This window comes from Dryobates pubescens, chromosome 8 (assembly GCF_014839835.1).
Source record: "Dryobates pubescens isolate bDryPub1 chromosome 8, bDryPub1.pri, whole genome shotgun sequence".
NCBI lineage: Eukaryota > Metazoa > Chordata > Aves > Piciformes > Picidae > Dryobates > Dryobates pubescens.
The window spans coordinates 29,311,268-29,331,320 of NC_071619.1; the positions used below are offsets into that span (position 1 = coordinate 29,311,268).

Below are 20,053 nucleotides of genomic sequence, written 5' to 3' on the forward strand. Positions count from 1 at the left end.
AGAAAATTTCTAGCCTCTTTAAATTCAGTTTGTGCTAGAGGAGAGGTGTGAAATATATTATGAGATGAAAGAAGACAAACCAGTGTAGGGATAGACTGTTCAAGGGACTTAAATTCTAACTGTAAGTTATTTAAAACACTAAATTGAATTTACAGTACCCCTTAAAATCATTCTGTGTATTCTATAATTGGAGGAAGGACTTCCAGAGGCATTCAGCCTTCTTCCCTTTCTTTCCTTTTCTTGCTGGCTGAGTACCTGACAGTTTTCTCTTACTCTCTGGCTATGCTACATTTAAAGTTCCCTTTAGATGGGCTTTAAACATTTTGAATGTGAGTTCACAATACTTTCCTCTAAGCACAGACCCTCTCTTCCACACAACGGAGACAGAGGTGGAGATGCACAAGGAAAGGTATGTGCTTTATCCCCTGTGTTGTGTGAGACTCCCCTGCCAGCATCCTGCCTTAATTCAATACCAAGTGGAAGACTGGTGCTGTTTTTCCTCATTTTTCACTTGAGAGGGGAGTGTGGGTACACACTTATTCCTGTTCAGAAAAAGAGGCTATTTTTGCCTTATCAAATACAATTATTAGGCTTGGGATCCAAGGCTCTGCTTACTGCCAGGGAGAGGTTTTTCAGTCTGCTACTGAAAATGCTAAATCCTACACTTCTGCTGACTGGTTGGAGGAAGCACCATCCCCCAGCTGTGTGGGTTTTTAGCCTGTTTTTATATATTTTAAAGTGCTTTAACACTCTCCCTTATATGTGATGGACAATCTCTAAGCCTGAGTGTTGGGCAAAATATCAATACAACTCACTGCTTCTGTTGAAGAGAGAACCTCATGTGGCTTCCTGTGCATCCATTACATTTGTAAATCACTCGGGGCACATGACCTCTTAACAGTATCTTGTTTCCAACTCACAAAATGATGAAAGGTGATTGGGCTCACTGCCACTCTCCCCCCTTCTTTCCTCTCTGATTTTCCTTCCCCTGAGTTTCTCTGGCAGAGTAAGCCCGGCTGGCTCCAGCCTTTTCCAGCGGAGGGGCAGCAGGAGCAGAGTGGCTTCATGCGCTCCTTGCTCCCACAAAGGGAAGGGTCGGTGTTTTACTCTCACCTGCGTCATGGAGAGGGACTTTGGTGGGGAAAAGCAAAGCCTTTGCATTCCCTGGGTCATCAGTGGAGTCCTAGATGAAATGGAAGAGGAGCAGTTTTGCCCGTGAGTAATAATGCTTTATTTGGTATCCACTCTCAGTGCTGGCAGTGGAGCCACAGTGCAGGCAAGTCATGGCATTGAGAACTGGCCCATGGGATGGGGCAGCCCCCCCCAGCTGTGGGGGGCAAAATGAGGTCTGTGTGTTCCTCAGCATGTGGGGCTGTGCACACAGCAGGGCCTGCCCCCTGCCCGGAGCACAACCTCAGCAGAGGATGGCCACGATGTAGGCACTCCTTGTGCCTGTGCAGTGTGGCAGAGGGCTGTGAAATCTTCTGAAAGAGGAAGAGAGATCAAGCTAGAGGCAGTGCTGGAAGAGCAGATAGAGAAGACAACTCCTGACTAACTTGTGTGCTAGTACACATCTAATTCTTTAATGGCTGTAAGAGAATCTGTGTCTTTATTCTCTTGAAAAGGTCAGAAGTCCCTTGCAGTGCAAGAGAGCAGAGAAGACTTATTTCTACTTAGATATGGTGTCTTCTGATGCTGAAGACCAAAATATTCAGCTGCCAAAACTTCAGCAGGGAGAATGGATTTGAGGGGTGAGAAAAGGGTTGGCATGAAGAAGATGATGTTGACAGCATTTTAGGCTAACATAGTGATGAAATCAAAATTTGCTTCAGTTTCAATCTTCGACAAGACAAGCAGTCCTGGCTGGATTTCAGTACTAATTAGGGGTGTCTCTCTTGATCATTGTACATAGACAGCAAAATCCTTAGAACTGCTTAACAGTGCCCAAAGATGTTCAGATGTCCTTTGCAACCAATAATAAAGCAATATAAAGAATCAGATGTTGTAAGTGTAAAAGATGTTTTCCTGATACAGCGACTGTCAGGTGAAAACAACACTTGCTGACCTCTAATTTCCTTCTGTCTGACCAGCCTTCCCTCATCCCCAAAGCTGGCCTGGCTCCACCTGTTCTTCATTCTTTTGATCTTTGTAGATTAAAATGGATTTTAAGCAGAGGAAGCTCTGGGTCACAGGAGGGAAGAGGAAGGGGGGAGGACTGCTCTGCATTTTGTGTAGCAGGCTGTGTGTTAGTTGATGTGCTGCTGTACAGCTGACCAGTGCTTTTGTCTTCAGCTGTGACTATATGAACTCATAACAATATTACTGTGGGAGGGTTTCATCATAGAATTGTTAGGGTTGGAAGGGACCTCAAGAATCATGTAGTTCCAAACCCCCTGCTGTGGACAAGGGCACCTCACACTAGAGCAGGTTGCTCACAGCCACATCCAGCCTGGCCTTAAAAACTTCCAGGCTTGAGATTCCCACCACCTTCCTGGGCAACCTGTGCCAGTCTCTTCCCACCCTCAGGGTGAATCTACCCATTTCTATTTTTGTTCCATTCCTCCCAGTCTTATCACTACCTGACACTCTATTTTTTGCGGGTGTGGGGGGTTGTTTACTTTCTTTTCACTGGAAATCAAGAGAAGGGGGAGAATCAAATCTTTTTTGCTCATTCCTCTGAGTCAGGATCATATACTGAAGGCTTGGTAGATGCACTTGGATGTGTGCCCTTGCCTGTTTGCTCGTAAGGCATGCTGTGCTTTCCTGGTTTGGGGGACATGGAGTGTGTCTTTGCCCTGCAGGACTAACAGTTAGTCCCAGGAGTTGTAAATTGCACCAGAACTTTGTTGGGGGGTTACTGCAACCAGGTACCCCAGGCATTGCAAAGGCACTGGCCACAACCTACTTTCCTATCACACAGGCCTGCAGGGCAGGGAGATGTATAAAGATATATCCTAACTTAGATCTGGGATAAACTGCCCTATTAACTGGCCCTTCTGGTGAGGCTTCTGGGAGCAGGAGGTTTGAGAGATTCCCCACAGTACACGCTAGCACCAGGGCCCAGACTCCCCCTGGGTACAGGGGAGAGCTGCCACAGCAGCTGCTGTTCCCTTAGGCTGAAGGTAATTTCTTTGCTCATGGCCATTTCACCTAAAGAAAAGAAGCTGTAATTGAGAAAAAGAGAGATTAGCTCTGCTGCCATGCAGACTGTCCATTCATTTACCTTAGGATGCGAGGGGAAAGGGAAGGAGATAGCACAAAACCCATCAGCTTCTCACAAGAGTAATTACACTTCTCCTGCCACTGTACAGAGCAAACTAAAAGCCTGTAAAGGGCACCATCTGCATAAAGACAACAAATAAGGGAACTATGGATACAAATGTTTATAACAGTGAACAGTGTTCATTTCTTATCATGTCTGTCCTTTATTGTTGTTATCAGTCTCAGCTAAAATAAAACTTGAAGTATGCATTTCAACCTGCACAGGTGCCATACTTGCACCCTCTCTCCACAACACAACGTGCAAGCTCCATTCAAATGTTTTCTAATGGTTAAAACACAGCCCTAGTGAGAGATGTAGTAAGCCACGGGTGCAATTGCAGTTTTCTTCTGCAATCATGTGGATTCCTACCAGAGGAGGTCAACTCCACTGTGTTTTGAAGTCCAGTGAAGAACAAACAGGGGAGGAAAGGGCACAGAGATTTCAGGAGGTTTTACTAACTCTCTTCACAACTCTTTAAATGAATATATACATCACACACCGAAATGCCATCACATGGAGTTGCTTTTGACTCCTGCCCTGCAGTGCCTACACCTCTCAGGATAAAGCGTTTTAAGATGCTGGGGTGACTTTAATGTTCAACTTCATTAGGTTTGGGGTTTTTGTTTTGTTTGGCTTTAAGCTGAAAATGAGTATTTTTTAATTAACTGATCTCATACTTGTTTATGCCACTGCTGGTAGGAAGAACTCTGGCAGTGACATGGCTTTGCCTGATCATTTTCCTTCCTCCGGTAAGTGTTTCTTACATATGTGAATAGAAACACATGAGCTGATTCACCTTCACATTAAGAGGTGTGTGTGATTTGTTAGCTGCCTGTGATACCTTTGGCTTGTTGAGACTCCTGCTGCACTTGCAGTGAAGCTTCCAGCAGATGTTTTTGACGGATTTCAGGATGGCAGAGAAGCAGTTCAATGAGCAGTGAAGCCAGTCTTATGCTTTAATTCCCTGAAGATTTGTGTCTTGAGGTTGAGCCACCATGCAGAGGCTGGTTCAGCTTGGGTAGCTGTCGTTTCTGTGCCTCACTTCTTTTTTCCATGGATCATGTTCAAAGCAGTCACCTTTGATTCTCCTGCTACTCTGTCAAATCGCCTTGAAATTGGCCAGCAGCTTCACAAGCTGTTAAGAATGACAGGTTGGTGTATTCATAGCAATGCTAGATAAATCTGATTAGGAAACTATAGTAGATCTGTACAGATACATGTAAACCATAAAATCATACAATTGCCAGGGTTGGAGGGACCTCAAGGATCATCTAGTTCCAACCCCCTGCCACAGACAGGGACACCTCACACTACAGCAGGTTCCTCACAGCCACATCCAGCCTAGCCTTAAAAACCTCCAGGCATGAGGCTTCCACCACCTCCCTGGGCAACCTGTGCCAGTCTCTCACCACCCTCATGGTCAAGAACTTCTTCCTAACATCCAATCTGAATCTACCCATTTCTATTTTTGTACCATTCCCCCCAGTCCTATCACTCCCTGACACCCTAAAAAGTCCCTCCCCAGCTTTCTTGTAGCCCCTTTCAGATACTGGAAGGCCACAATTAGGTCACCTCAGAGCCTTCTCTTCTTCAGACTGGACAGCCCTAATGCTCTCAGTCTGTCCTGATGGAAGAGGTGCTCCAACCCTCTGATCATCCTTGTGGCCCTTCTCTGGACACGCTCCAGCACGTGCAGGTTCAGCTTCAGTGTTGACACTTGCTCTTTGGAGGGCTCAGCTGTGCCTGGAAAGGAGGGAAGAAGGCTGAGAGGAATCATGGAGCGTTTGATATTTTGATGTGCAGTGTGTTGCTCTGCAACTTCTGCTCTTCTAAAGCTGAAGGTCACCTTAGATTCAGGCTTGCTTTAGATTTGGGTCAATACAGGAATTGTCTCATCTTTCCTGAGAGCATTGGTGGTTACATTAACCAGCTGGGGTTTTGTCTAAGAGGCTGCATTTTGCTACAAGCCCCAGCTTATGCCGCAGAGATATTGAGCCTGGTTTTAAAGCCGCAGGAGTGATGGCTACACAGAAACTTGTTGCATTTGGGCTCTGGTACCACAGTCAGTGTGCTGATGCCTGCCTGAGACCCATGCAGCATTGTCTTTTCAACAAAGAAGAGAGTGCTTGTGAGTTTGTGCAAGGCAAGTAGGCTGGCTGTGGGTCCTGCTAGCCTTTGCTGTGGCCAGGTAGGTTACTTTGGTGTTTAAGATAAAGTGAAATAGAGAAGGTGGAGCAGGTTTAAGGCTGCAAACTATTGTGGTTTAAAATCACCCCAACAGCAAAGATAGCTGTACACAAGACCTGGGCTTCAAGAATTACTATTTTTAGTAGTTTTAATATTATTAGCTTTTCAGAAAATAAGTGCCTGAGCTGCCTCCTGGTAGCTTCTACCACCAATGTGTTTGAACCAGAGATTATTTCAGTCTTTTAGCAGGAGGGAAAAAAAAATCTAATTAATTTTACCTGTCAGCAAGCCAACTGTTAATTCATTATCCACTGAGAAGCTTTTGATTAACTAAAATTTCTCCTTTATTAAGCAAATGAGAGCCATTTCAACAGCACATGAGGCATTTATAAAGCCACTGTTAGAAGTAGCTTACTGAATGATTTTACAATAAGAAGTTGATTTGCTGGGGGATGAAGACCATTTCAGTTTCATTGGGCATAGACAAAGGTGTAGCATCACAATGTACAGTGAAGTTAAACAGTTGCACTGCTCAGGCTGCTCCTAATTATTTGTTTCCTGTATGAAGAATCTGCTTCTTGTACATTAACACTCAGGAATGCTAAAATATGAGTTAAGAGTAAATAAGCTGAACTGCTTTTGGTCACTGTGCCAGTTCTCTCAATAAGAGTTGACCTTAACTCTATTAAACAGAAATTATTTTCAAAGTGATATAAATGAAGCAGAGTGGTAGAGACAGCAAGCTATTAGATTGCAAATTGTTATGTATGAGGGATCTGCAGTAATTGCCAATGATTCTTAATATATAGCAATGTGAAGTCAGTAAGCTGGAGTGGTGCAAAGGCAGAAAGCACACATCAATGCTTGTGTAAGAGCTGGCATGTAATAGCATGTTACCCCAAAGCTTGTAGTCCCAGCACTAAATCACTCTAAGCCCTTTTTAATTCTCTATGAGAGCATCTGCAAAAGAATTTAATGAAGTTTACCTGTACCACCTTAAAAAAGGTATCAGGATTAACTCTGCTTACTGCTGTGCATGCCAGGCTGTGGTATGTGAGCGGGATTCTGGAAGCAGTCAAGGGACAGCTGAAATCTGTTCTGCCAGTTGCCTTATGGATGTACTGCAGTGCAGTGAACTCAGGGCCCCTTTGGGAAGGGAATTGGAGATGTGACCGAGTGGAGAGTGCCCTCCAGGTGAAGAAATGTCACCAAGAAATGCCTCTGCTGTTGAACCTCCTGTGAGAGAGCTGGGGACTGCCAGCGCTGGTGCAAGATGGCAGCTTGTAGTGCTTGTCAGGGTGCAAATTCCCAACACCAAAATCAGGCTCCAAATGTCTCCATTTCACACCTCATTGCAGTGGAAGGTGCCACCATGTCCAGCTCTGGATCTAATCTGTCAGTGCCGACCTATCTCATGTATTTCATTTTCTGTGAGTAATGAGATGGGCCTGGGAAACTTGTCTGAATCTCTCACTGACTCCTTGGCATTCTTCCTGCTTTCCTGGTTTCATCTGGCATTTCTGTGCTTGCTCATAATGAGCATTCACAGAACAACAATAAAGGGGAAATTTGGTGAAGAATAAAGGTAAATGTATTGAGGGTAGCCAGCGCAGGGAACGCTGCTGTGTGCTGTGCCTATCATGCTGCCAGTAACGCCGCCACGGAAATAGCAATTTAGGGTTTGCATTCAGCATCTGCATTTCTTCTCTGTTCCTCCGCAATCAGACCAACAGCCACTGCAGAGACCATCAGTGACAACAATTACATTATGACCTTTTAAAGCTTACTTTCAGAGTAAAGATTTTTGTCCCATATTACCGATAGCTGCTGACTGAGTTTCATACAATCCTCCCAGCGCATTGGAACTGCAGGGTTTGTGATTTCCATGCTTTAGTGGATCAAGTGTCTTGGCTATGTGGGAGACAAACTATTGTAATGGGATCTTTGTCATGTGGTGAATTCAGGTTTCCTAGTGAGATGTCCTATGTTTGCTGTGCACTTCTGCTGCCTGGGTCTTGCGAGTAACATTACCCTGCTGTAGAGCATATCTGTGTCAAGGGTGTAGTCAGAGACAGTTTTCAAGAGCTGCTCAAAGCTTTGTGCTGATGAAACTCCAATTTAGTTTTCTCTCCAGCCAATCCATCAGAAAAGAGGTGCATTAATCCTGTGGTTCAGCTCTCTGTGTCATGCCTGTCTCCGACAGCTTCATACTGCATGTGGCCCACCAGAAGTTTCATGTGGTGGAGGGAGAGGACAGCTGTGAAAGGCATGACACAGTGACCTGTTCCACTAAGGAAAGATATTCTTGTGCATAATGTGACCATTCATGTGCCCAGCTTTGTCATGCAGTGTGTTAGTTAACTTGTGGCACATACATACGTCAGACTCGAAATAAAAGCAGAATTGGTTCATCAGCTCTGTATAAACCAAACAATTTCAGCATCCCACTGTGGAAGGGGCACTGCCTATAGAGACTGAATTGAGATGTAGATGTGTGTCTTACAAGTTTCCTGCATTGTATAATAGGGAACACCTGCATTTATACAATTCTAATAAACAAATTACTTACAACAAAAGATGCCACAACAATGGCTGGACCTGGGCAAGTCCCGCCAACCTGTGAAGCACGTGTTAAGGCAGGCCTTGGACAGTGCCTGGGACATTTTATGGCTACTGAAGAAGAAAAATGGGTACTGGCTCTTTCAGCAATGTGTTTCCTTTCAGGGCTGTGGTAGGTTTAGGCCCACCACAAGGGCTCACAGCTTAAAGAACCTGTCTGCTGACATGTGCACATACACATGTGTGCATCCATGTACCTGCCTTCGCAGGTGTGCACACGTGTACACTGTCACCCTTCCCTCCCACCCCAGTCATCTCTCCTTTGGGGACAGAGCAAAACTGGGGAATGGAGGAGTGGTCATTCCTGGTGCACAAGCTGGGGGCAGGATGCCTTTGCTTTTGCTGTGTGCTGAGCCACAGGGTAAGGAAGCCCTCTGTGACAATGGGCAGCCAAAGGCACTTGGAAAGGATGCTGTGGTCATGCTAATACCTTGAGGAACCAGGAAATCTGCAAAACTTGGGTTTGTTACTTTAGATTTTGCCCCCCCTTGATGCAAGCTGAGAGGCTGGCTATGACTGAGCTACAAAGTCAGTGCAGGGTGACGTGGAGTGCTCAGCGCCACAAAAGCTTCTCTGAACCCTCAGCCTGCTGTTCATCTTTTTGGATGAAAATGCCCCTGTTTAGCTGAGGGTTGCTGGCAGTTTGTTTGTCCTCTGAAGCAGTTAGCACACCGCACCTCTGCCAAATCAGCACTTCTAGGAGCCTAGTGGGAATGTGCTTTTTCACCTGCTTACTTCTTGGTCTTGGTTGGTGGAACAGATGACACTTTGCCAAACACGCCAGCGGTTTGTGGACTGAGGACTTGTTGGCTGGGTTCTGGATGAGACTCCTGAGCTAAACCACGCGGTCGCTAATAGTAACAGCTCCTCTTCACTGCGAGTTCTGCTCCCAGCCTCAGGAGAATGGCTCTGTACTAACAACCTGAAAGAGAAAGCCTTTACAGCCTGTTTACTCTTGGTTTGCCAAACTCACCAGTCCCCCCAGATGATATGAACACGCCTACAGTGAAATTTCTGCATTAAACAGAGGACCAAATATTTTTCCACACCTCCGCTTGATAGAACCCTGTATAAACAAGCTGAGAACTCTCAGCTCTTAAATTCTCTAATGCAAGAAGCTTCTGTTGCTTTCTGAAACGGGGAAATTTGGCTCTGGCCATTAGATAGAACAATTTTAATGCTTTTATAGTACAGTTCTGGCATCCACCCTTTCCACGTATTGTCTAAAAGAGCATTAACTAGCTGCATGGGAGTTATGAAACTAGTCAGCTAACATTCAAAGCAAACATTTTAGCAGCACACCCCCACAGTTTTCAGAGGCTGAACTTTTGTTTCAGCTGTGATGTTATACAATCCTATTTCCATGGCAAACTTACAGATCCCCACTTGTCAAAATTCATGGTTTATTTAGCAAAACTGTCGAGGCACATATGTGCCATATGCATTCTTCCATTCTCTACAGCTTTGTAAAACAGCAATTTCCTCCTGCAATTAAGTCTCTTGCTTGGACTTCAATAGATGTATTTGGCATGGAAAGGGAGTCTGGCTTGGATTCCTATCACTAAAAAGAGCACTGGTCAAAACCCCCAACATGTTCTCCTACTGTTTCACCTTCTATCACAGCCTTTCAAACATCCTCTGCTTTATTTGACATTTCTTTCCCCATCTCGTTATTTGTCCAGTTTTCAGGAGGTGCTCTTGCCCTGAAGGAAACTGTACCTGATACTTGAACACACCTTCATATCTAATATTTTGAGCTCTGTCTACCCCTGAGTCTCAAAGGTCTGTGTCTGCTAAGCGTCATAACATCTTCATACAACCCAGGGTAAACACATGGGCAGTCTGAGGACAAAGCAGATGCCTGCTTTTCCCTGCACAGAGATGTGGTAGGCAGGAAGGTCTGGAGTGATGGCAAATAGCAACGAACAATGGAAATTCGTGTGCCGAAGCCTTCGACTCCAGTTCCTTATGAGCTGGGAATCTGCTCAAAGCATAGGAAACTTCATGGGGCACTGATTTCTATTTGTGAGGAAAAAATAATTAAAAGGAAAAAAAAAAAAAGGCCCTTTTTTTTCAGTGTGGAGAAAAATCTTCCTCCTGCATGGTTGTACTCTTCTCTCTTTTTCCTCATCTCCAGCCAACACCCCTAGATTTTGTTGCCTAGTCCCAGCATAGATGCATCCCACCCCAGCCCCAGCACTCCTACCTCTGCTCCAAGCTGACTGCCACGCTGGTGTCCCCCTCAACGCTGTGCTCCCATCCATGTCCCTTGAATTCTCCCACTCAGCTCTCTCAGCTCCTGACCTAATACCATCTTGGTAACTCTCTTCCATGCTCTTCACATTCTTCAGCATTAATTATATTTCTAACCACCTCTGCCCTCCAGGCTCAAATGTGTCTTGCTTCCTTTTCACACCATGCCCTAAGACAAGCTGGTGTTGCCAAAAGATGGCAAATACAGGCAGAGTTTCCCACCCCAGCTCCTGTATCAGTGGCACAGGGCAACATGGTGCCATGGATCCCCTTGAAGTTGTCCAGTGCAAACAGAGACTAGCCTCTAACAGGAGAATGTGTATTTTTGTAGAGGATGATGTAGAACTGTTTATCTGGAGGATTATTATCAGACCTGACTGTAACAAGTGAGCCCAAGCAAAAACCTAGCAAAAAAGCAAGGTGTAGACCTCAGGAGCCCCAGCTCTAACTGAGTAGAATGTCATTAACAATGAGCAGTGAGCTGTTTCTCCCTTGGCTGATTATTCCTCCACCCCCAACATTAACACAATGCATGCTATCAAGCCATGACTTAACTATCAGCAGCTCAAAGCACAGCCACAGCAGAGTCAAGATGAATTTTGATGCCTGAAGAATAGAAGCAAAATCCCTTTCTCACCCTTGCCCATGTGGTGGGGAAGCAGCTGTGCACTGTGGAGAAGCCATTCATTTTGGAAAAGGAAGGGGAGAGAGGAGTAACATGAGGAGGAGGCTGTGCCTGGATTGCAGGAGGGATCACTGGGCCAGAGCTGGAGGAGGGCAGCTGGCAGCTTGCATGGGGATGCATATGTCATTTTAATTTTCACCCAACAAATCACCACAGCACAGCCACCTTCTTCCCTGCACCACAACAAGCCCCACTCAGTCCTTGCCCTTTCCAATTTTATAGAATAGAACAGACCAGGTTGGAAGAGCCCTTCGAGATCATTGAGTCCAACCTATCATCCAACACCATCTAATCAACTAAACCATGGCACCAAGCACCCCATCCAGTCTCCTCCTAAACACCTCCAGTGATGGTGACTCCACCACCTCCCTGGGCAGCACATTCCAATGGCCAATCACTCTCTAAGAAGAATTTCTTCCTAACCTCCAGCCTAAACCTCCCTTGGCACAGCTTGAGACTGTGTCCTCTTGTTCTGGTGCTGGTTGCCTGGGAGAAGAGACCAACCCCCACCTGGCTACAACCTCCCTTCAGGTAGTTGCAGAGAGCCAAGAGACACAAGAGGGACAGCTGGGATGGGAAGAGAGGGGCTGGCAGGGAGCCCTGGCCAACTGGACTTTCCTCTTTTTCTTGTCTTTTTTTAAAGAGAAACTATTATCTAGCTATGGTGAGGGTGTGCAGAAAACATGCTAGGAGAGAAGCCCCAGGAGGAGAGTTTGAAGCCCTAGTCACTCAGTCCATATTATTGCATATAAACATCTCACTCACATATTGAAGCAATGAGTGACTGAGTAGCACCACACTGCCAGCTCAGAGAGTATTGAGATTAGGCTCCTGGACCTAGGAAGCGAGGGAGGAGGTGCTCAATTTGCTGGGCTGATGTAGAGGAAAATGAAGAGACCTATCTGAATTAGACAGACTGCAGCTTTTTGCTGCACCACAGATAACAATCAAGGTAGGTTATATTTTAAAGTAGTCTGTTTTAGGACCAGCAGTTCTTCGTGTGGTGTCTTTAAACCTTCCATATGCCATTAGTATACACAGTGACCTTCAAGCAGCCTAAGTTTTGCATCCTTTTCAAGGCTTAAATTGTTTTCCCCTAGTTTGCTTGGTTCATTTTGGTTTTGGAGAGAGAGGCGTGAAGGAAAAGAACCAAATGTTAGTAAGATTATTTGGAAGTGAATGAAATGTACAGTTGTGAAGGTCACTTGTGACAGAAAGGCTTCCTGAAAGGGCAAACTTTTACAGCATTTCAGTAATTTGCCTTTTCTTTGAGGCTGTTAATAACCCTTTCCTTCAGCTGAAATTTCTCTGTCCCCACTCTTTCCTGTAAAACTGTACAAGGTAAGTGTAGCTGTTGTGGTAGTGGCTAGATGAAATCTCTCATTTGACACAGCTGAAGCTTGATCCACTTACTAGTAATAAATACTGAAGGATAAGCAGAAGGTAAGTTGGATAGAAACCAGAGGTATTTGCCAAGTGAAGTTCCTTGGTTTGTCCCAGAATAAATCAAAGGGCCTTCTGAGATGGCTGTCAGAGGTTCAGAATTAGACATAGCCTTTTAGTGAAATCAGCATAGATTTTCTAATAGATTTCCCCTTGCCTTAGAAGGTATGACAGCAGCACTGAGGACACAGTCGGTAACAATAGTCCCATTCTTCCATCACCTCTCTCTAGGGGAACAGGCATATTTATTATTCCATTTCCACCAGTGCCAGCATCCTCATTCCTCATACCTCATCCTCCTCCTTTGTTTCTAGCATTATATGTCACCTAGAGAAGTGTATAGCTTGAACAATGTTTCATCTCTGTCTAGGTTTTCTGCTCTGCCTGCCTAGTTTTAGATGACCAGAAACTTAAAGCTACATTAATACCTCACAGGGCTTAGACAGAGATTGCTTGAATTATTCATACAAAAACACTGTCTAATTCATTCTTGATTTAATTTATTCCTCCTCTTGCTAAATGTAGGAAAAATGCATGTATTCTATAACCAGTCTTAATAAGTAGCTCAAGCTACCCCCTCTGATTGTGATTGCTTGAACATCAGACATTTTTCCTTGGGAATTAGTAATAGGTTACATGCACTTGTCCTGAGCCTTCATTACTCTGCCCTACACATATGACAAAGGGCTACATGCAGATAGAACGGCTTTATTCCCTGTTGGTTCATGCACATGTGTGAATCCAGTGCCTGGAAGGATGCTCCAAATTTATGAGCAGTCTGTTCATCCATTCTATCAAATGCAGCACTTTTCTACCAATGCCATAGCCTGAAAACAGAATTGTCTCCTCTGCCTCTTTTCTTAGTCTTTTGTACACACAGCCACCACAGCAGTTACTTCACTCACAAAATCCTCTCTCCAGATAAAGCATTGCTCCTTCCCACTTACATTTATTTAGTTTATTCCTGTCACATGGAGAATAACTGGAAATGCATGCACTGAAATGTGTATGAGGGCCAGGTTTAATAGTCCCATCTATGTCAAAGTTCCTGTGAGTGACCACCCTCCTGCACAGCAGAGATTGGCAAACTTGCCAGAGCATTATGCCAAGTTTTCAGTTTCTTTACTGAAAGAGCCATTATACCTACAGGTTATCAAAACACCTCCAATCACTGTGTTAGCCATGAAAGTCTTCCCTTCCTGAAGTACTTGCTATTTACATACCCAAGGCCAGGAGAGAGGACACAGCCTGAAGTCTGAGAGGTGAAAACAGATTTGCTACACAATTGAATACATACCCAAGTAATGACTGAATACATGGTGAACTGGGATTGTTTACTCCAGAGAAGGGGTGGTTGAGGGGAGACATCATTGCTCTCTACAGCTGCTGGAGAGGAGGTTGAAGTGAAGTGGGCATCTGTCTCTTCTCTTTACTATCAGGACACAGGACAAGAGAAAATGGCCTGAAATTGTGCCAGGGGAGATTTAGGTTGGATATTAGGAAAGGTTTCTTTACTGAAAGAGTGGTCAGGCATTGGAACAGGATGCCAGGGGAGGTGGTGGAGTCACCATTCATGGAGATGTTCAAGAGATGTGTGGACATGGCACTTAGGGAAATGGTTTAATGGCCATGGTGGTGTTAAGTAGATGGTTGGACTCACTGATCTTAGAGGTCTTTTCCAACCAAAGCAATCCTATGATTCTCTGAAGGCAGTTAACCTGAACAAGAAATATTTGCCTTATTCCTTTTTTCCCCCCTTTTCTTAAAGTAGACATTTATTTGTGTTAGAAGGACACAAGCACATAGGTAAAGTAACCAAGAAAACGATGCAACAATGGAAATTACATGTTGGCATCCACAAAATTGTGAAAGTAAAAGTCTCAGGATGCTGAGCCAAACATAGATAACAGAGTTCATAGTTACCAACAGTTACCACAGGTAGCTTATGATATATATTTATTTAACTAGTATATATGTAGCAGCAACACCACTTACAACAGGTTAAAGTAACTAAAGTAATGCTGAATGTGTAGACATTTAGTATTATCATCCCCATGTGCACCTGCAAACAACTAGCTTAAGATTTACGGGTGTTAACTACATGAATGTAGCAGAAATCATTGTTTGATACTCTTTTGTTTTCATAGATACATGGGCTTTTTACAGGGTATTTTGGGTGGTTTTTTTCCCCCCTACAGCTTAAACATGTGTTTTCCCAGAAAGCTTTTTGGAAAAATGGGTTTCCTTTGGCTGCTGTGGATACAAAAAATGCTTCAGTGCCTCTTGGGAGTTTTTTGTGTTCTCCAAGGTAACAAAGTCAGAGGAAGGAGTTAAAAATCAGAGGTGTCACAAGAGGAAATAGATTTGAGAGTCCTTCTACTGGAACATAGTATCATCCCAGTGGAAGTCATTAGACTTTTTTTCTCCATATATATAATGAAGGACTACTGTGGCTCATTCCTGAATTCTAAAAACCTTTCAGAGCCATGGTCAGGGACATCATAAAACCCAACAGCTCAGGATATTGTTCCAAACTGTAATTCCTTAGCAAGGAGATTATACAGGTCAGCTGCTGAGTAAACCCTGTTTATGCTCATTGAACTTCAGGTCAAATGTATTCCCAGGAAATTAATTTTCACTGGAAATTCAAGTGCTGGTGAACAAAACCCCGAAGCAGTTATGACCTACCTATCACACCTGCATAAAGTAAATGTGTCTCTTTGCTGCTGGTGGTTTAAAATATTAGTGACCAGAAATCAGCAGAGATAAATCAGCAAAATATTTTCCACAAATTTCTGGTCAAAGTACCTGCTGTACCTTTCTTTTTCTCAGCTCTTCTGATGGAAAATGACACCATGTCAATCTTTTCCACATAAGTGCATTATTGTACTACTGTCTTGCTAGAAATTAGGAAACTTATTCAAAGACTGTTGTCAAACATTGTCCTTTCCAGCCCTTAGTCTCCACTTTTCAAAGTATCTATTTATTCTGATGTGATTTCAGCCTCTTGAAAATTTTAATTTATTTATTTAAAAATATTGTAATTTGTATCCTTTCCTCCCACCCAGCTGGCCTAATCCTAGCTAAGTAACTGGAAGAACAATGGGCAAAAGGCTGCGTGTGAACTGCGGGATTGTATCCCCTCCCTACATCCTGCCGTAGCTTAGCCTTGTCCTCGTGTGCAGCTCAGTGTGAAAGGTAGGTATCGCCCCTGAGGGTCAGGTGTCAGGTCAGGCTGGGAGTGCTGCAGAGGTATCACAGGATGATGACATTTTGCTCATTTCTGTGACCTTTGCAAAGTTAATTCAATGCTGTATGCCTCAGTTTCTTCATCGGTAGCAAGTGCACGGTTACCGACCTCATAGGTTTGCTGCATCATAGTTCATCGATAACTGAAAAGCACATTGTGCTCCCCAGACAGAAAATAGAGATGATTTAGAAGATTTAATTGAAATAGTCAGAGAATCTTTTAGAGGTTTTAAATCCTCTCCTCCATCCATTAGGAACATCTACTCCAGCCCGCACAGAGCGGTCCCTAAAGCAGCGCTCTCTTCTCATGAAAACCACAAGTTTAAGTACCTCGATTAGATACTGTGTTCAGAAAACATCGAGAGTGAAATCCTATCTCTGCCAAAGAGAGTGACTAGGGTTTTGTTTCCAATAGAGACTTAGAGTCTCCAGACAATAGAATGGTGCTTATACCCTTTGGGATCATATTCCAATGGCTTATGGCCCTTCCATCTAAAAATGTTTCGCTTGGAGATGGCATTTCCCAGAGGAGTCTGCCCATCACGAGATTTGTTTTGGGCCATCTCTTCTGCCTTGTAACTGAACATTAAATGTATTCAGAAATACTTTTAGTAACGTCTTGTGGCTGCTGATCTGGGTGAAAAACAATTACAGGACTATTTTATAGTAGCCATTATAGCATATTGCCTTTCCAAACATCTTGGTTTATACACAGGAAAGAGCTCAAAGCAATTAAAAAAAGGGACTATTCTCGTTCAAAGAACTGTTGAAGTGTTTTTCAAAGGCTGATACTGAGAAAGTAAAGGCAATGGAAAAGTGGGGGAAAAAAACAAAATTTATTAGGGGATATATATATATATATATGCCTTCTGTGCAGTTCTTAAGTAGATGAAAATAGATGCAAGTGTTTCACTCTTATTAAAAGAAAACCAAGTCTGGATGCAAGCTTTTGCTTCCAGTAAGGTAATACTGACTTCACTCCAGGAAGCACTATAGAAATGTAATTTTTTTTCCCCTTCCAAACAATTGTATGCAATTTCATCTACAAGGGATGTGGATATGGGGGAAGGAAAGAAACCTTCGGACATTATTGCTTTAATCTCCTCAAACGATTCTGGATTTCAGTGGCAACAGGTGATTGACATTACAATGTTTCAGTTAAATGTGTGGTTATGCTGAGAGAAGTCCAGTCAGCCATGGCTGTGTTGCTGTGGTGAGCAGAGCTTCAGCGAATCTTTTTCCCCATTAACAAGCTGAGCTAATACAACCTGTGTCTCCACACAGGAAATGTGAATTTGCAACAACATGGCACTAAAATCTACTTCAAGCCACAGAAATTTTACCACAGCTAGTCTGAATGCACATGGGGAAAAACTGTTCCTGCACCTTCAAGATCTCTTTCTTGAAATAGGTCCAGACTTCCTGGACCCCTTTTGTTTTTAAGGGCTGTTTCCCAAGGTACCTTCTGAATTAGTTCCTTAAATAAGCCAAAGTCTGCTGCACCAAGGCTTCCAGTGCCTCTTGTTTGTTACCCATACTGCGTGCGTTAGTGTACATGCAGCTGGGCTGCTGGTTTCATCCCTGACTCCTGCTTACCACCCTCAGATTCCTGTCTGGAGAGACTGGTTTCAACCTCTTTGTCCTTCAAATCTAGTTTAAAGTCCTGTCAGTGAGCACTGCTAATTCCCTTCCTAAAACCCTTTTCCCCCTGTGGGACAAGCTATTCCTATCTGTTGCCAACTCACATGCCAAGATCTTTCTCTCCCTCTGGGACAGATGTATTCCATCTGTTACTGGCAGACCTGGTGCTATAGAAAGTTCCCCAAGATCAAAACCCCCAAAATCCTGCTGGTGGCATGAACAGAAGATGGATCATTCTTGTGGAGGAAGCTCAAGGCAATGCAGAAAGGAAGTTGCTCATGCTGCCTCAACAGGAGACCTCATCTACTCCCTCTTCCTGCCTGCATCCCTGAGGTGTTCTCAGCCCAAACTGTCAAAGTCATCTTTTATAGCTCAGTCCAGCTGTTCCAGCTGGTGTGGCCTCACAATTGATGATTTTCATTTAATGGAGGCTAGCAAATGGTAAATTTCAGGTTACAGTCATGTACCTGAGTCTCGTAATCAATGAAAGTAGCGTGGACAATTTAGTTCAGCAAACCCTAAAACATGCTTGATTCAGATGGATTTTGCTGCTGTATTTTAAATCATCTAACATAAAATGCACTTCTTGTGTCTAACTGCATGTCTCAGCCCCTTTGAATCCAGCAGTAGGTCTCAAGAAAGTTTTGCTGATGCTGTGATTTCGAAGCTGAGCGTGACTCTACCTCCTGCCCCAATTATCAGCCAGTTTCTTTAATAATTCAAAATCCTTGCTAAAATCCTGACCTTAGAGAGTAATAAAAATGATCCTTTCTAGCCTTTCCAAGTCAGGCCGATTAAACACAGATTTGGCACCAGCAACCTGAGAAACTTCAGTAACGTTATTCATTTAGCTAACAGTTACCTCCCCTGCTGACGCACTCCCAATTAATGCCAAGAAAGGCATCTGATCTGGTGGAAGGGGACCGCTTGTTCCGTGCTCTCTATTACCTTGGACTCAGTCCCAATTTAATGATAACATCACAGTGTTTTACTTGAGAGTTTTAATTATCTGATGGCATTGGGCAGCAGCCTGTCCAGCTCACAAGCTCTTCCGAGGCCTCGGCTGACGGCAGGTGTTTCGGAGGAGCGTGTTTGTCCGCTCCGCTGAGAGCACCTACGGGAAGACAGGCTTCTTCAGTATGGCAGCAGGTGATTAATTTATGCCCTGCAGCAGGAAGATACCCAAGCTGAAGTGTTTTATAATTACAGCTGATGGTCTTACTCGTATCAGCGTGTCAGCTTTTCCAGACCATGGCTCTTCTGCAACCAAGCAGCACCAGCTTAGTTTCAGTCTGCCTGCAAGCCTCTCTGGTTCAAGTGATGCATCCATACACAAGGCAGCAGATTTAAAATTAGGTTTTTGTTACGCTAGTGTTTATGGATTCCAGCTGAATCACTGCAAACTGAATTTAAACCAGTTTACTAGAGTTCATACCTAAAATTAGTGGGAGTGTGCTGAACCGGTTTAGAAGTTCTCTGCAAGGGTGGTGCTGGCTGAGTGTGTCGTGCTCTGAGGCCACCGGGGAGGAGAGCCATGCTAGGGGTGAGGGGACACCTCTGACCACCTCTATCCAGCTACCTGTTGCTGCCAGCAGATCCCAAGGAGCAGATGTCATATGGGGGTGGCTGCAGGAGGAGGAAAGGGGGTCCCAGGGGGAGTTGACACAGGTGGGTTCTCACCAGAGAGAAGGGCCAAGGCAGAGGCTGTGGGCCATGTGGAGGCTCCCACATGGCAGTGATGGCTGGAGGTTTCTGACTCCTGGCAATGGCAGGGGGGTGCCCTGCCATCTACAGACCTTCAAGGAGGGTGGGTGCCCTGCAGCAGGTAGGAGCAGAAAGCTATGCCCAAGGAGGCATCCCAGACCCATGGCCACACCAAGAGGAAGCAGAGGGAGATGGCAGGGGGAGACCTCCCCTCCCCACATCTCCCAGTCTAGCCTACTGCCCAGTGCTTGGGCAGGCTTAGAGACTATTGCCCCACACAGACACGATCAGGAAGTCCTTATGTTTTTTCCTGAGTCCTGCTAGTGAGGGGAAGGGGATTTAGCTGTTGCCATGGACAGCTTTGGCTTTTATGAACAAAGGACCCCCTTTGAGAACTGACAGTGGCTTTGGAGACACCTAACTGCCACCTCTTAGTACCTACAAGGAGATCATGCAGAGGATGGAGTCAGGCAGCATTGCAGAGCAGGAGGGCAAGAGACAAAAGGCACAGGTTGAAATGACAACATTTCAGGTTGGGTATGGGCAGAAAGTGTCTCTCTGTGAGAGGCAGTGGAGCAGATCACCCTGAGAGGTTATGCCATTTCCATGCTTGGAAAGTTTCAAGTCCCAACTAGCCCAACTAGCCCAAGCCCAGTCTGCCCCAGGAGCTAGCCCTGTTTTGGACTGGGAGATGAGCTGAAATGATACTATCATCCTATGATAATCACTAAGTGTTTTTAAACAGAGACAACTTTGTTGTACTCTGCCCTTAGTTTGATAAAGTCTTGGCAGAAGAGCCAAGATCTACTGTCCTTTTCTAATCAGATATTGCTTGTGCTAAGATTTAAGGGAATACTGTGCTTTAAACATGAGCCTTAGTATGCTCTACTAAAATACTGAATTTGGTATATACTCTATTTGTAGTCATATGTTGTATGTAAAAGAGCAGACATCTTTCTTTCCCAACTTTTATTTACATAGCTGTTTTCTTCTCTTCCCCCCGCCAGTAA

The 20,053-nt window shown here is 44.4% G+C and overlaps 1 protein-coding gene across 1 annotated transcript in view; it reads left to right on the forward strand.

The window, feature by feature from the left end:
• Window positions 1-1,183: 1,183 nt before the first annotated feature.
• The window catches only part of FRMPD4 (FERM and PDZ domain containing 4), a 350,428-nt gene continuing 331,558 nt past the window's right edge, over window positions 1,184-20,053 (forward strand). The window contains exon 1 of the mRNA XM_054163756.1: window positions 1,184-1,215. Coding sequence (XP_054019731.1) covers window positions 1,193-1,215 — 23 coding nt within the window. The 5' untranslated portion in view covers window positions 1,184-1,192. The remainder of the gene's footprint in view (window positions 1,216-20,053) is intronic.